The following is a 16,704-nucleotide window of genomic DNA, read 5'->3' as shown; positions in this document are numbered from 1 at the left end:
GGCCACAAAATCTGCAGCCGTGTCACGCAAGGCTCGGCAACTCAAAGAGACCGAGCAATTACTTAGACGACCCTCTCCAATTTTGCCATTTTGGACTATGTATGGGGTCACAAAGGGCCGCGCAGTGCAGATCCATTGGGCTTAAATCGTGCAATTACCACGTCACTAGCCGGATTCAAAACTTATATTCAAGGCAATAGACCATGTTAATAAAGCAAAGCTGTATGCATCTCGCTGAACCTTTTCCACTACACAAACTTCTCATATATCCGATTCCCCGCTCTATAACGATCAATCATGACTTGGACCGAGGTTGGCCCATAATGATCCAACGTTACACTCTTCCAATATAATAATCAAAGCGGTGGCCCAAGTTCTGTCATAAAATGAAGTATCAGAAGCCTCGTCCTGACTTGCTCCCTTTCATAAGTTCACCAAAGGCATTCGCCAGCATCTTTTTGAGCTCTTTGTAGCTGACAAGGAAGCTGGTCTGTTCATCTCGACTTGTGAGACAGACTCTCTCATCTGATCCAATATCCAGCTTGTTCATGCATCGAAGCATGTGTCCCATGTCCAGGACTGGTTTGCCGTTGTTATCAACTTGGTGAAAAACGTAGTCTCGGAAGAGCTTAAGCATATAGCGTTCGCCGTTCTCGGCCCACGCTCGATCCCCCTCAAATTCAGGTCGTTCGTTGATGGTTGCGAGCTTCATCATCAACCGCGCAACCCTTCCATTTTCAATCTCCCGCATCACGTCGGTATTGGCCTTGTCTAAAGCTTGCAAGTTCTGGTCAAAGGTGGAATTAATGCGCCCGGCAATTCCGCGTACAAACTCCTCAATGCCTTTCTGAGCAGGGGGCTGTTGGGGTGTGAGAAGCCATAAAATAGTATCTCTGATCTCCACGGAATATACCCTGGACATTTGTTCCAACGACATCTGGTAGTTGGTCAGGTGTACTGGCAACGTGTTAGTTGTCAAGCAAAGCAGCAAGCGTCCGAATTGGATAAAGTCTTCTTGCTGGAGTTCCTGGATCGGTCGGTGTGCATCATACTGCACAACATCGAGGATGGAGCATGCACTGAGACGAATCCGGTTTGTATGAGTCAAGATGATCTTGCTCGGATCAATGCAACGTGCTGCCAAGTTGATCGAATGGATAGATTGGAGAGCATTGGCGATCTGTGAGATGTAGGCCCAGAGAACGTTTTCAGCAATGGAGGTTTTCGCTTGGAAACGACTACCATGAGTGGTGCTTGGAGTTAAGTGAGCCTCGACGAGTGTCTTTGAGAGAGGGTAGTAGTCTTGCACAAAAATGAGCGAACTATCTCCAAAAGCACGCGTCGTAAATGCATCGTGGATGGTCACTACGCTGCCATTGTTGATACGTCGCCATTCTTTTACGAGTCTAATCGCATGTTCGTTGGTTAATCTGTAACCTTCTAGCCGCCTCAAGCAATAAAGGTTGCCTGTCTTGGTTGCCGTAGCTTTGTAGACCCAACTTGGGTAGCCAAAAATATTAGCATTTTTTCGATGGGTCGTGTCCAATGGCACCAAGTTGTGGTAGTTATCGAGTTGTGGTAGCTGAGAGTTGGGGAGGACTTGGCCGGCTGCCTCGAGCTTCCGGGCAATCTCTTCGCGCTCCTTCTCAGGCAGGAAGAAGTCGTGCGGCACACGATGATAGGACATCAAATCATCTCGATGAGGAGCCACAGGGAAATACAGATGGTGCTGGAGTGGTTGAACGGGTGTTGCAAATGCATTTTGCGCTTGGAAATAACCCGGCCCATGGGCACCGAGCGCAGGGTCTTCTGCATAAGGGTTAAATTGAGGAGTGGCAAGGCCTTGGTTTGCAGTAAATGGGTCATAAGAGATCCCGCCATCTTGGGCGGAGCCATTTGTCGCAGTCTGCCTCATCAGTATTGTCTCGGCATCTGGCGTGATTGTGTCTCACCGTATTGTTTATGTCAAACGTAGGTGTGAATTCGCGGACAGACGCTGGGTTGAAGAGGCTATTATCGCCATCTTGTAAACCCACGGGGGTGGCAGCTTCGCATATTGTCAGTCAAGTTAGGAATTACGAGGACAATTAAGGTTCCATACAGCCTAATCCACGTGGAGTAAATGCAGGGGCGCTTGCAGCCTGCGAAGAGAATGTTGGCTTCTTGCTGCCTATGCCGGCGGGTGTGAACGAGGGCGAGTCGACGTTTAGTGATTTTTTGGATCTATGTTTGTCGCTGTCAGCCATCCTGTTAGATCAACGGAACATGTCCATGGATAAGAGACTATGGGTCTTTGGAAAATTGACCAGAGTCTAAAGAAAGAAGAGACAGTGAAATACGATAGAATATGGCCAGGATGGGTAGGTAGTTATGAAAGGCTTTGTAAGTCAATCAACACAATAAGCAATGCATGGCTTGGACAACTCGGGAGAAAGTTGGCAGAGAAGTCATTTGTGATGATGGAGGCAAGCACTAGCCGTCAAGTAAAACGTAGAGGCAGGCACCATAAGTGACTGCTGCCATAGCAATGAAGCCTCCAGACTCAAATTGCGGCAGTTGCGATCCATGATTAGAGTCTCAAGTCACATTACCAATTCAGCGAACCATGGGTAGTGGCGGGTAGGGACTTTTCTGGCCCACGCGTGTAACCAAACCAAATCGAACTTTGACACGGCGAGCTTTCGCATGATGGGCTATCAAGCACCAAACGATCATGAGCAAGATTAACCTACATATCTGAATTGGAGTTATTTTTGTTTTGATCATGGCTGAATGCGCAGCCTTGGTCTTCGTAGCGACAATGACCATAAATAAGTACGTTCCGGCACAAGGTATCTTTATTTTCTGAAAACACCCAGGTCAGTGTTTGTTTGGGCTTTAGGATAGGCAGGGCGTTCTAGGATCGGAAGGGCAAACGAACCGCGTCCCTTGGGCCTCGGAGACCCGACTTGACGTCGTAGATCGGCCGGTTGATACCGCGATGTCGCCATGGTCAGTGGTATATAGTGTTGAAGATAGTGCAGCCTCTTGGCCGAGTTTACGACGTCTAAAACAAGGATGATATGTTAGCAGAGCGCAGAAAGTAATAGCGGTCTTGCACGGAAAACAAAGCCGACGGGATCTGGACCGAGTACTGACAAAGACAGCACCTACTTGACTCTGACAAGCATCTCCCATGGTTCAATGGCTCGAGGCGACTGGCCGCCCATGAAGGAACGAGACGGGCGGCGGGGTTTCAACAGCGCTGCTGACCGGAGCAGCGTCGAAGTCGAAGAGAGCGCAGGAAGCCAACAGCCGTGTTCAGGAGAAACAAGGCGCGGGCCGTCGCCTCTTGTAGCGGTAACAAGCAGTTGCGAGGTCGGGGAGGAGACGAGAGGTAGGAGAGGTTAGGTATCTAGGTATGTAGGAGTTGGACGAGTGTGGTGGATGTGGGCGGTGGGGGGCACTTTCGGTGGAGGGACTGGCGCGCAAGACAACCTATTGACCAGCGAGACAGGACAGTTCAGTTCGCGACCTAGACTACTAACCTACTAAGGTACTAAGGTACTAAGTCTTGGTTTCAACAGCACTGGGCTTCAGGGTATCTCTCCCGCAGAATTGATATGCAAAGATACATGCGATGTCCCCCCCCCCAGCGGCATGACGCCAACCTACCTCTCGAACCCAGCTTGTTCCTATGGATTGCCTTAGTGTGTTGGGTCAGTAGTAGGTACTAGGGAGGTCTGCAATATGCCGAAGAATAGCCCACCCAAAACGGGTTTGATGTATTCAGTCTACCCCATACTGATAAGCCAAGCTCTGACGCGCTCCGATGCCATCATTCCTCTATCTCATCTACCTAGACAGCTCTCTTGACAATCCCCGAAGGTCATTAATACAGGACCCAAGTCATGGCAATAATTCTGCTTTCTATGTCCCAGGAACATTCAAGTACCTGCTTAAAGACTGCATAAATCAATCAAACAACACCTACCTCAGTAGGTTAACCTTTAATAGGCACGCTTGATTTGCAGATCCAGAACCTTCCTTCTCGTCTTGTTCTTATAAGAACAGCGGGGGACACCGCCACGACCGAAACGCACATCTTTTGTTCTCACATGCAACAGTTGCGAGCACTAGAGCTTCATAGATAAGCTTGCAACTGAAGCTCACGAAACGACTTTGTTTAACACTATAGACAAAACGGTCAGAGGGAAATCACAACTATAGCATGGACGAAAGTGAAATCAACTTGGGACAGCTGTCCTCTACGCAGCAAGAGGCTCTCAACCAGTACACTCAAGTCACAAATCAAGAAGTCAACGAAGCCATTCCGCTTCTGAGGCGGTCGGAATGGAACGTTCAGGTATTTAATTTCATTCAGTATGCACTTCTGGAGATTCTAACGCCGGCTCACAGATCGCAATCGCCAAGTTCTTTGACGGCGAAACAGCTGACCCAATAGCTGCAGCACAACAAGAAATCCCCCGAGCGACAGCGCGACATGAAAATCTGCAAGAAAGTCTCTTCCACGAAGCAGCGCGTCCCCCCCGTGCCTCACCACGGCAGCGCACTGATCTAGCGCCACGGATTGTTCCCCAAAACTCGGCCACAAACCGGGCTCCATGGTTTTTAGGCCTGCTCCTAACACCTTTCAGCCTGGGTTGGAGGGCTGCCTCAACACTCTTTCGAACCCTGATATATGCTTTGTCGTTCCTACCCGCATCGATTCGACCACGTGCTGTAACAAGCAGAATATCAACCGGCTTCAGGGGTACCAATGGCCGACGACCTCTGATGCCACGGGATACAGCTTCGAGGTTTAAGAGAGAGTTCGAGGAAGAGTATGGGGAGAATAATTTGCCCTTTTTCGAGGGCGGTGTCGCTCAAGCTCACGACCAAGCTAAGAAAGATCTTAAGTTCATGCTTGTAGTACTATTATCCCCCGAGCATGACGATACCGAGTCCTTTGTCAAGGAGACTTTACTATCGCCAGAAGTAGTCGCTTTCATCAAGGATCCTTCCAGTAACATTCTACTTTGGGGCGGCAACGTGCTCGACTCTGAAGCTTACCAAGTGGCTCAGGAGTATATTTGTACCAAATATCCTTTCTCAGCATTGGTTTGTCTTACTCCAAAAGAGGGCAGCACCCGAATGGGGATTGTCAAGCGCCTGGTCGGACCCATGCCTCCATCTACTTACCTATCTGAAATTCGAGCAGCTATCGAGAAGTACGGTGCCGATCTTGACGGAGTGCGGGCCGAGCGAACAGCTCAGGAAGTTACAAGAAATCTACGAACCGAACAAGATTCAGCCTACGAGCGATCCCTGGCTATTGACCGCGAGCGTGCTCGGCAGAAGAAGGAAGCGGCAGCGGCCGCAGCAGCAGCAGAAAAACGCGCCCTGGAAGAAGCAAACGCGGCGGCAATACTCGAAGAGAAGCGCGGCAAATGGAAAGCATGGAGAGCTACAACGATTGTGGCTGAACCACCGACCAGCGAGAAGAATGTTGTGCGAGTCGCTCTTAAGATGCCCGAAGGATCGGGTATCGGGCGAATCGTGCGCCGTTTCCCCCAGGATGCCTCTCTGGAAGACATGTATGCCTTTGTGGAGTGCTACAACGTTCTCCACCAAGACGGCGCAGCGATAGGTGACAGACCGGAAGATTACGAGCACGAGTACAAGTTTCGGATTGCTTCGGTCTTGCCCAGGGAGGTGTACGAGCCCAGCACGATGGTGACAATGGGAGAGAAAATCGGAAGATCAGGAAATCTGATTGTGGAGGACGTCTCACTGGACTCGGAAGATGATTCGGACGACGACATTGATGACGAAGACGAGGAGGCGGAGGTTGTTCGGTAGAAAGAGCCGTGAGGCGCTGAGTAGGTTGTTGTCTACTGTGTAGGTTTTGTAAAGCAGTCCAAGATGCCAGCTTTTGACAAGATTTAAATGCATTTGACAAAGAGAGCTGTTACTAGATTGTGTATATTATGGCAACATCCACCTGGTATTATGCTGATTTACATGTTGCACCGATCCTAGTAAATTGCCGAAAGAGCGACGCAGGAACTTACACAATTTCAACAGCGGCACAATCCGATGTGCATAGCAATTTCTTCATCATTCGATATATATGTAAGATCTGATGCTTCAATAACGGTATTGCAGAACCATAATAAAACTCTTGCACTTCAAACTCAATCTGTAACGGCCCATGTGCGCATCCTATAATGCGTTCCAGAAGCCCCAAGGTAAAGCCAAGACGCGACTGTCACTCATGTTACCCGGCGGCGATGCCTCGAGAGGGGTTGATTGCGTAGAGTGGTGAGGCTGTGCAACAAAAGCCGCTTTAAAATGATGAAAAGGATGAAGACATTCCTCGACAATTGATTAACTTGGTTTAATGTTTGGGTTCGCAATTTTTAATCCAAAACTCTCCTTATACTTGGACATTCACTCCTGAGTTCCCATTCGTTTCTCCTCGACCTTGAAAAAGGACCCTGCAAATCGTCGAGCTTTAACAGCCTACCTAAAGCCCGGGCAGGTACCTAGTAGTAGCTTTAAGCCCAACAAGTGGGTGACGCACGAGGCGGTATTAGCGAGCGGCGCATAACGGACCCTTTGACAAGTCCGAACTACCTCAAAATCAACAAACACAAGCAACGACAGGAAAAGAAGAAGAAGAAATAGAAAGGGATCAAAAGACGAGAGAGCGGTTACACTACCACTAATCGTATGCGTCGCTTTTATTTTTATTTTTCGCTTCGATATTTATCAAGGTCATCATAAGCTTTCAGGGATCAATATCTACCTCTACCCTTGCTACTCCCATACAACGGCGCCAATCATTTGACACTGGCTCCAATCCAACATCGTCAGCTTTGCGAAACAAGTTAAATCGACCAACACCACCGTTTGTTTCTGAAACTGCGAGAGCATTGGATTGGACGCTCGGCGCCTTCCCATTTGGGCCTTAATTTCACTTCATCTCTTTTTAGATATCGCAGTGAACCTCTATCTCTTCAACAACGATTTGTGTCTCACACCGTCACATTTAGGCAACCTCTTGTCGCCTGCCTCCTGTTCACGGGCAAGTACGGATACCCGATTACCATATCCAAAAAGCCGCTTCTTGCGGCGCAAGGCTCCGACGCAGCCATGAAATCTATGAAAGGTCTCGGTATGAGCAAAATGCTCGGGAGCATTAGAAAGAAAGCAAGCAATGTTTCGAATCGTATGTGTCTACATGCACACGAGCAGCCTTGCTTTTCGCACAGGCTCAAGCGGCGCAAAACAAATTGTGAACCAGTACTGAAATCTATAGGAACATCCGACGGACCCTCCGGAACATCACCATCAGGGACGACACCTGCTGGCTCGCCTGAGGCTACAGCTCATAATAGTGTGGTATGCCGTCGCATTATCGCGCAATCTTGCGAAACCATCCGTGTCGTCTAGTCATTGCTGACCAAACCTAGAAAGCATTCTGCGAGTCTGGAGGAAAGTCAAAGGTAAGCGCCTGCCACTCATCACATCACCTCTTGTGAACCATTTTCACTAACCTCATGCGCTTCCGTAAAACAGCAAGATGAGGTCCTTTTTCTCCCTCCTATCGTCGACGCCGCCGAGTCTTCTCCCGCCGCTGCTGCAGAATGCGCGCGCTTGATCCGCAAATACCTCTCGAAAGACTACTTTTCAAGACCATCATGGCAATACAATGCAATCATGCTGCTACGCATCCTGACTGATAACCCCGGCCCGACCTTCACGCGAAACTTGGATCAGAAATTCGTTGATACTGTGCGCTCGCTCCTCAAGCATTTGAGAGATCCCAGCGTCCGTCAGATCGTGATGGAAACTCTTGATGACTTCCAGCACTCTAAGGCATACGATGAAAACTTAACGTTGCTTACCTCAATGTGGCAGAAGGAAAAGGAAGAAGCTTACAAGAACTACGGCGTATGTCTACAAGATTTCACGTGTGAATGCGATCTAATACAAGCTGTCGCAGGGACAACGGCAACCCATGATGCCGCCAGGCGGTTACAATACTCCTCCTCCCGCCCAAAACCCGCACTCCCAAAATTACTTTGCGAGACACCATACAAACAAGCAATTACCCGACCCTATCGAACTCGCCAGCCGACTTGAAGAAGCTCGGACGTCAGCCAAACTCCTTGAGCAGGTCGTTATGAATACACCTCCCGGCGAGATTCTCGACAATGATCTTATTAAGGAATTTGCCGATCGGTGCTCAAGCGCCTCTCGTAGTATTCAGGGCTACATGACATCCGAGAATCCCACACCCGACAACGATACAATGGAGAATCTTATCGATACCAACGAGCAGTTGCAAACTGCCCTTAACCAACATAAGCGCGCTGTCCTCAGCGCTCGCAAACAGCTGGGTCTTAACGAACATACTGACTCCCAATCGCCGAGTGTAACCCCCCAACTTCAGCCTCAACAACAGCCGGAGTCTCAGTTCCAGACCAATGGAACCAACACTAACCATTATTTCGGCAATGCGTCCTCCTCAAGTTCTGGTCACAACAATGGCAAGGGCAAAGAGACACAGTCTTACTCGCCCCCCTCAGGTCCTCCACCGAAGGCGGGCGAAGGAAGTACAAGCCGGCCTCACGATGAACCTGCCGAGAACCCATTCGCAGACCCCCAACCAGGCGGTTCTGCCCATACGGCGGCGGCGTACCAGTATTCTGAGGAACAGCGTCTTGCTTCTGAACCCTTCCACCCTGGATTCAGACCAACAGAAAGCTATCTAGGCCGTCAGGACAGCGCCGTTGGAAAGGTTCACATGCACGGCGCTGGCGCATCGACCCCATCAGCCCAGCAACCTGTACAGCAACGGCTTGACGAGGTATCAGACGACGATGACATCTACGATGCACCCAGCGGCCCTCCGCCCAAGAGTAAGGAGCCCATGTACCGATATTAACGGTGGGGTTGAGGTGTAAGGAGACCGGCTCGATGACAGTTAAATATGCGTTCCGTTTATCGAATTTGCTAGAGGATGTCGCATTGCTCCAACCCAAGATATCAATGGTTCACGTTGCAAACTCTCAGCCCAGTGGGAAGACGGATGCCTCGGTTAAATGGTGGATTTTGTATTTTGGATTGACATCTTGGTATCGTCCGTCCTACATGCATGAATAGGCTAGCACGGCGAAAGGCAAATTCCCATAGCGTTCTCTTGTTGTGCTGTACCTAATGTGTTGTTATTCCAACACCATCTTCGCAGCCTATACAGGCTTTTCCTCAGTCCTTTAGATGCCATTGCTAAGATGTGTTCACTTTGCTCACGCCCTATAGATAGTGGCTTCTCACAATCTGACAAGTACTCTGGTATGATATCAGCACGACAAAGAGAAAACACATGATTCAATTCAATGGCCCCCGGAATTGTAGAAACATCCACTTACAGATTGTTACGGTCACTGAACTAGTAGGTAGGTATCCAATAGTAGTACTGCCTTCCTCTATTCTGACTCATTGTTGGTTCACGGCCAATGTGAAGACTAGGAGTCTAGCTAACCGGAGCGTTAGGGACGAGCAAACAATATATTTCAAGCTTGGTCAGACAAAAACAGAGGGTCATGTGTATTGTTAGGGTTCACTGCAGATGCAAGTCTCATGGCCCTAGTCTCGGACTCGAGGGCGTGGCTGAGGTCTCATTATCGTTCGTCAAGGTCGTACCAATTGTATGATGGAGGCGACGAATGGTGATCGGCCCGGTCAGCAGAACTGCGTCGAGATGATACTGAGCAGGGTTGAGAAACAGAAAAGTGTTAGATTTGTTTGGATATCCTGAAGCAATGAGCGATATGGGTGGGGGGGGGTAGATATGCCTCTCGTTGTTGGGGGTGAATCGATCTTTCGTTCTTCTCCCATTCTTTTCCTTTCAAGAACAAGCAATTCTGTGTTCTTATTTGTTTGCCGTTTGACATGATGTGGTGGTTGCGATCGATCGTCCAGAGTTCCGGCCCATCTATGTGCTCCTCCGATTCCTCTTCAGCTGCAGACCTTCCTTGACAAACTGAACCGTACAGGACAATAGGTTATTCTCAGGAGCCCCAGTCAAGATTCCCAGGATCTTGGACTGCTAATAGACGTTGTGATTGCCGTTCTCGACACGGCGACTAGTGGATGTAACCCTGACCAGCGTCTACCGAACCAGTCGCATTTGACAGCGCCCGACACACATGGCAACCCCTGTTTACTCACCTGCAGCATACAGTTTTCAGCTTGAACCATATGACAGAACGCATTTCTGTCGCGAAGTGGGTGACGACAGAATAGCGGGAAAAGTGAGCCCAGAGCAACGCTGCTTCCTATATCACATCATGCTGTTGATCATTGATGTTAGCGGAAGGCAATAAGCCGACTCCATGACGGAATTTTGCCAGCGTTGAGGGATTTCTGCCCGGGGTGATAAATGCAGATGCAAGTGATGTGGTGGATGTTCAGGAAGTATGATATTAGATACATAAATGGACAAATCTGCTGGTGGCCCGTTCTGTTTCTGTCCCACACGAGAAGGAGGGACATGCATGGATGTGGGTGCGCCGAAATTCAAGATTGTTGATACATACGTGGGTAGCTTAGTTAGATGTCAGGGATTGCAGCGACCAACAACCCATCTTGACTTATTAATAAGGCACGTATATGAGACGAAGATATACCCAGTATCTGGAGTATTAAGAAACTTGGGCTTGGTTCGAGTAAATAAGCTACCCGTGCTGAAAGAGGAAACGACTTATTTGTCAACCCCATGCTTCCTTCCAGAATATTATTATCCAGAACCGCACCGATCTCAATCTTATTTGCAAGGAAGGAGCAAGGCCTGCTCTGCTGTACCGTACCGTAGCGTACCGCACCTACCTTGCCTGAGAAAAAGCACTGTTGAACGAATCAGGGAATAAGATAGTAGGTACCTACTAAGCTAGGGTATCATGACAGCTGCCATTCGCGAATGCATTGCGTTTAATAACATTATCCAGCTAGCTAGCACCAACAAGACATGATGTCTGTTGGAAAGAAAAGGTTTCCTTGTTACGGAATTCCGTTGAGGATGGTTCATGCAGAGTATCACATTGGTAAATCAGGTTCACAATCGGAATGTTGATCCTGGCATGGCAAATGAGATTGACATTGACATTATGACATTAACATCAACATCAACATAATAAACATCAACAAGGATCTCGGAAGAATGCGACACGATGCGATTGACTGTCCAAGTTCCCCTGTTCCCCGCTGCGCGCCGCACCGTGGTCTGGGGCGTCTCGGTGACAGCGATTGGTTCAGCATAGATACGCCATGAGGGGCCACCGTTCCCTCCAGCTGGGTCCCCGTTTTACCGCTTTGGGTCAATCTTGCGAACGACACTCAGACCTTGACTTTTTTTGCTTGTACGACGACTAAGATGTACGGAATCGGGAGGTGCATGCCCGCTCACGATATGCACAAACGATATAGATGCCACAAATCATTCCACTTGGTTCGCCAATGCTACAGGCTGTAGCAAGCTTATGTATGTACTCTCTCTTTAGTCCAGACTGGACTGATTTGCTTGTGTACGCAGCAATCAATTATTGACGTCTACAATCCGTTTGTTTCTCTCAAGCATCGCGCTTCATTGATCTATTTCTTTTTAGCCTGGTTCCCCGCTCAATGGCCGAGATTGTCTTGTCATGCCCGTCCCTTTTTGCTTAACATGCATGGTTGAGCGAAGGCTTGAGGCTCCCTCTCCAATGTATGTGTATGTTCCCTTAACAGAACGACGCATCATGCTCATACACACTATCACACGACTCTCTCTCTCTCTCTCTCTCTCTCTCTCTCTCTCTCTCTCTCTCTCTCTCTTTCATGTACTCGCTGCACTGTACTGTACCTGATGTCGTTTTACCCACCATGTCTCTACTTTCAGAAATTTATTCGTTCAGAGCCTTTAGCCGTCTCTAGCTACCTACATATTGTCGGGCATCGTCAACGGCAGCTGGCTCTGCTCTGGCTGTTGCTATGGTATGGCTCGAGCTTTGATCTGTCACCTCCCCGACTTGGACTAGAACACCCTTGTTTCTCCTTCATCTACACTTCGCGTCTTTGCTTGCTTTAGCTTCCTCCCCACATGCAATTTACCCTTGTTTTACTGCATCTTTTTCGCTTCAGAAGCTCAATTATCTCCACATATCCATACATCCACCCTGAGTGACTGACTCTTTAGTCACTACGATTGTCTCGAGATATCCCAGCTCCTTCCTGTAATTGTTTTACATTCTTGCTTTTGTCTGTCTGTGGCATGGCCGGGTGTGCCTCGTCCTCAGTTCCTTGCCAACTTTTCTTCTTTCACGATCCTTCGATCTGCTTCATCAACCCAACATAACAGGTACATACTTCTTTTATTATGACCCTTTTTCTTTTGATCAAAGGACATGTACATACATAGATGATCCTGGTGACCATCTCTCCACCCCTCTCCGTTCTGCTTCCAAATCCCAGCAAATCAACCCTGCTATGGTTCCGTCTTGTTGGAACCGCTTCGAGGACCCATCCCTCCATGTCGAGCGAGGGTTTTTGTCAATTCCCAACCCGCATGAGGCTTGACCGTCTTCCATCCTTCGTTACTTTCGCCTCAACTAGTCTAGTGCCATAAAACAAAGAAGTAGAGTTTACGCCCGGTAGTCATTCCCGAGCTGCCATATTAGGTCTTCGGTGGACGACTTATACATACCTAGGCAAAGCGACTTCCCGCCTGTCACTTCTTTAATAATAAATCGCAGTTCCGAATCGATTTCCTCTTTGCCAAACACATCTTTCCGGCACCTTCAACCCTGACCAGACTGGTTTGTCTTATAATGCTCTCTACAACCGAGTTGTTGGTTTCTCGGCCCCCCATCACTCTATCGTACTCTGTACCACCAAGTCGGTCTTGCTTCTCATTTAACTCCCCTAATCCCTCCATTTGTATGGACACCTCGACCAGGACAACGCCTTCTCCAAGTTTCTCCTTGAACTGCCTCAGCTCAGAACTCATCGCCCTCATTTTTGAACAGGTATGTCGCAAGATCTACAGTGGTGTGGACATGAGCACAATTCTAATTTTTCATCTGATAGCTTCGGGATCTAGACTCACATGCCCTCACGTCTGTGCGTCTAGTTTCAAAGCGGCTCGACGCCATCGCTGCACCCATCGCATACCGATTCCTGACACTAAATGAGGCTCTTGTCGCGCCGAATGCCGAGAGAAGATATCCTGATGTCTTCCGCCATATCTCCAACCTCACGAATCATGTCATAATACCGAGCAATTTGAACTCCACAGGCATCAATAGGTTGTTATCGTGCATTAAGCGATTGAAGTCTGTCCGGTATTGACACCCGTCCACGGATACCTTCAAAGTTCACTGACAACCTTAACAATAGCTGGCGATATGTGGATGGCGACATTCCTGTCGCGGGACTATGGCTGCCTTCAGATCTTCGCCGTTTACACAACTGTGACTCGAATAGTACACAGCTGCATATAGAAAACCTCCCTCTGCGACGAGAATACGAGAACAACGTGTTGGAAACATTCATTCGATCAATCCCTGCCGAGCTCTTGACATCGCTCAAGCTTGCCAACTCAACTCCGGTCCTGTCAACCCGACTGAACTCGCTGAAGCAACTCGTTGTTCAAGCTCGACAACTCGGCGCATTGTGCTATGAAGATCGTGGCCAGGGCACATGCTTCAACTTCTCTCCCGGAGAAAAGATACCGCCTGTCAACACCTTACTCTTACGATCGTACGACTGGCAGCACACGGCGGATGACGTCGCGGAGCATTGGGACTTCTCTAGGATACAATCACTCGAGTTGATTTCGGTGCCCATCTTCAATTTTCTCAAATCGGTATGCCTTCGAGACTTTTCAGACCTCCATACTCTACATGCGGAGGATTACAGTGCCCATCTATCGGATAAAAGAGAAGACGCCACCATTGCTTTGAACGTGTTGATAAAGGACCACATCAAGACACTCGAGGTGCTAAATATTACTTGCCATACCCGGCTGTTTCAGCTGGATGCCATCGCAGCACATCGTCACTCGTTACAGGTTTTACGGTTCAGAGATCATGTAGGGTTTTCTGAAGACGATCAAAGATGTCCAACACTCCCTCCCAGTGGTCTGGCTGGTCTTGGTCAACAACTGAGGTTCGTTCACACACTCGAGCTCGACCTGGACACAAGGCTCTGCGACCCAGTCACCTTTCTCCGAGCGGTGTGTGCCTTCCCAGCAGTGCACACGCTTACGCTACATGTTCAGACCATGATTCAACCTTTGGATGAGGTGGCACCGGGAATCGACCGGGATTACGAGGCTGCCATGAAAACATTCCAATTACTCGTACAAGAAAAGGAACGGCTTGGTGCTTGTACCCCCTGGAAGCACATTGCTGTCAATGTGGGGGGTTGGAAGCGGGTGATGGTTCGCAGACTGGGCGGTATATGGCGACGAAGAAACAACATGGGCATATACGCCGAGAGGTGCTTTGTCCTCGAGCGAGATGTACAGAGCGGAAGGATAGCGGTTCACGAGGAGGTTTGCGCCGAGCCTATGAGTCATGGAGGGACTCCAAGTCCTTGAGGGCATTTATTCGGCGCGTTTCAAAGATCACCTACATGATACCTTTGCCAGTCAGGTATTCTAGCACCGCCACTATAGTGCTGTTGCATCTGCCTGGCATGCGTCGAAGAGCCATGTAGCTGTACAGCTTTATTATTGCCAAGAATGAACGCTCAAGTCCTTGGCAAAACTGTGACTTGTCGCACTGGAGCCCAGTAACGGCTAGCAGTCAAAAGAGCAGAGGATGGAAATAATTCATGCCACCAAATATTATCCTTAGATACTTTTACTCGACAAAGCGTCGAGATCCGATAACGAGAAAAATGACATGACGAATAAAAAGGTCCCATTGTTATTTGGTTCGTGCCATATTCATTACATCATGCATGTTTGTTTCCGTTGCTGTTTGGTTCTTGTGACTTCTACTCATGGAGCCTCCTTTAAACAATGCACCTTATGATGGATGTATGTATGTTACTCAACGTTGCCTGAGCATTGCCACAACTCTGATGGATTGCAGCATTTACATTCGTCCGTCCTTAGACATTGCTCTCTAGTCATATTATGCAGAATAAGACTTTCCATCATTTCATGAAGAAATCAGAGCTCTCTAGTCATATGTAATGCCTGCCTTCGAGGTCTGCGCTATCTTCTGCTTCGCACGGTTGTCAGACCAACTCTCACAGCACTGTCGGGCGTTTCATTTGTTTCAAGTCTTTTGAAATATCGGATTGATCGCTGGTTCGTCGTGTTAGAGCCATTTAGCCTGGTTCTCAGCGCGACCTTGACGAGACAACAGTGTCCACTCACGGTATCAAACTTCATCTCCAGATGATACAGTAAAGGACAATCTCAAACTACACGATCATTCCAACAAGACTATTTCTCTCCTTAAAGTGACTATACCAATATTATAACTATTTATTTTAGGTAATTGGACCATCTACTTTGCATCTCCTGTCACGTCAACTACATCGTGTTACCTGAGTGTCTATTAGTTAGCAATTTTGTCATTTTCTGCACAAAAATGCGTTGCAGCATACTTGGATAAGTCTAGCTACATATGGCAGTCTTAGAAAGTCGTGCTTGAGGCTGTCTCATAAACATACAGGACAATATTAAGTCTTTCTCCCGATTAAAATGACAATTCATCAACAGTCTTCGCACTACATTGAGTATCGTCAAGCCATTGAAGTCAAATGTACTTGAAATTGTTTCATTGTCTACATCATAAGATTGCTGCATCGACTAGTAACACTTTGTACAAGTTTCATGTATCTTGATGATGGGGAGGAGGTGTGGCCGTAGCCGCAACAATGTAATCAACCAAGGGCTTTTCGCCGCGTCGCACGATTGTCACATAAACAATATAATAACCACATCCGATAGCTACATGTGTTCTAAACTAAACTAATATAGCGGTATGTTAATGCCATATGTATGGTTCTGCGTATTGAATGCCACTCGTGCCGATAGGCTTCCTTTAATGCAACGCATCTTACATGGCACGACCAAGGGCCACTGGGGAACCCATACCAAAGTTTGAAGACTAGGGAACAACGGTATCATTCACATGCCTCGATTGTATACTCAGTTAGACCTCAAAGCATCTTAGCTCATCGCAGTTGTTCCAGTGGCGGTGGCACAACACTGCCTTGAGCACTCCATCGATCTAGCTAATCATGTCGTATATCTTCCAACCAAGAAAAGACGATGGACAGACAAACCATCAAGAGTAATTACAGTCGATAGCTCTGAAGCTACGATTGGTTGCCTCGACTAGCCACCTGGAGCAACTCAATACTCGGTGAGATGATGATAGTTGAGTAGGTAGTGTAAGCTAGCGCTTCCTTGGTCCATCTCACAACTGGGCTAGGCTAGTGGGTAGTTAGCAGAAAAAACAGCCTCCTAAGCCTTAGGGTACTAAAATAAGTACCTAGTCTAAGAACCATAGTCTAAGGAGCATAAAGTAGCCTACTAATTTCGTCTCTTATACTCCCGGCGGTCAATCTTTCTATGTAATAATACCCTGGGGCTGCGTCCAACTAAGAACAACACCCCTCAGGTACCGGAAAAATTAGCTGCTGGAAGGACAGAAA

The 16,704-nt window shown here is 48.2% G+C and overlaps 4 protein-coding genes across 4 annotated transcripts; 3 read left to right on the top strand and 1 right to left on the bottom strand.

Annotated features, from left to right (window-relative positions):
- Positions 1–394: 394 nt before the first annotated feature.
- On the bottom strand, positions 395–3,209 carry FPOAC1_005089 (uncharacterized protein; the record flags this gene model as incomplete). The annotated part of the gene is made up of 5 exons (XM_044849620.1): positions 395–1,906; positions 1,953–2,047; positions 2,102–2,223; positions 2,921–3,046; positions 3,154–3,209. The coding sequence occupies 5 exons, from the start codon at positions 3,207–3,209 to the stop codon at positions 395–397; spliced, it is 1,911 nt and encodes a 636-aa protein (XP_044708330.1).
- Positions 3,210–4,210: 1,001 nt separating this feature from the next.
- FPOAC1_005088 (uncharacterized protein) lies at positions 4,211–5,841 on the top strand (the record flags this gene model as incomplete). Its single annotated transcript, XM_044849619.1, has 2 exons — positions 4,211–4,345; positions 4,399–5,841. The coding sequence occupies 2 exons, from the start codon at positions 4,211–4,213 to the stop codon at positions 5,839–5,841; spliced, it is 1,578 nt and encodes a 525-aa protein (XP_044708329.1).
- A 1,296-nt stretch (positions 5,842–7,137) lies between these two features.
- On the top strand, positions 7,138–8,935 carry FPOAC1_005087 (uncharacterized protein; the record flags this gene model as incomplete). The annotated part of the gene is made up of 5 exons (XM_044849618.1): positions 7,138–7,159; positions 7,304–7,386; positions 7,458–7,490; positions 7,564–7,938; positions 7,991–8,935. 5 exons carry the CDS (start codon positions 7,138–7,140, stop codon positions 8,933–8,935), a joined length of 1,458 nt encoding a protein of 485 aa, XP_044708328.1.
- Positions 8,936–12,965: 4,030 nt separating this feature from the next.
- FPOAC1_005086 (uncharacterized protein) lies at positions 12,966–14,626 on the top strand (the record flags this gene model as incomplete). The annotated part of the gene is made up of 3 exons (XM_044849617.1): positions 12,966–13,052; positions 13,114–13,367; positions 13,423–14,626. The coding sequence occupies 3 exons, from the start codon at positions 12,966–12,968 to the stop codon at positions 14,624–14,626; spliced, it is 1,545 nt and encodes a 514-aa protein (XP_044708327.1).
- Between the last annotated feature and the right edge of the window lie 2,078 nt (positions 14,627–16,704).

The sequence above is a fragment of the Fusarium poae genome, chromosome 2, assembly GCF_019609905.1.
Source record: "Fusarium poae strain DAOMC 252244 chromosome 2, whole genome shotgun sequence".
NCBI classification, from domain to species: domain Eukaryota; kingdom Fungi; phylum Ascomycota; class Sordariomycetes; order Hypocreales; family Nectriaceae; genus Fusarium; species Fusarium poae.
The sequence above is the reverse complement of the archived record's forward strand: the minus strand, read 5'-3'. Positions and strand labels throughout refer to the sequence as shown.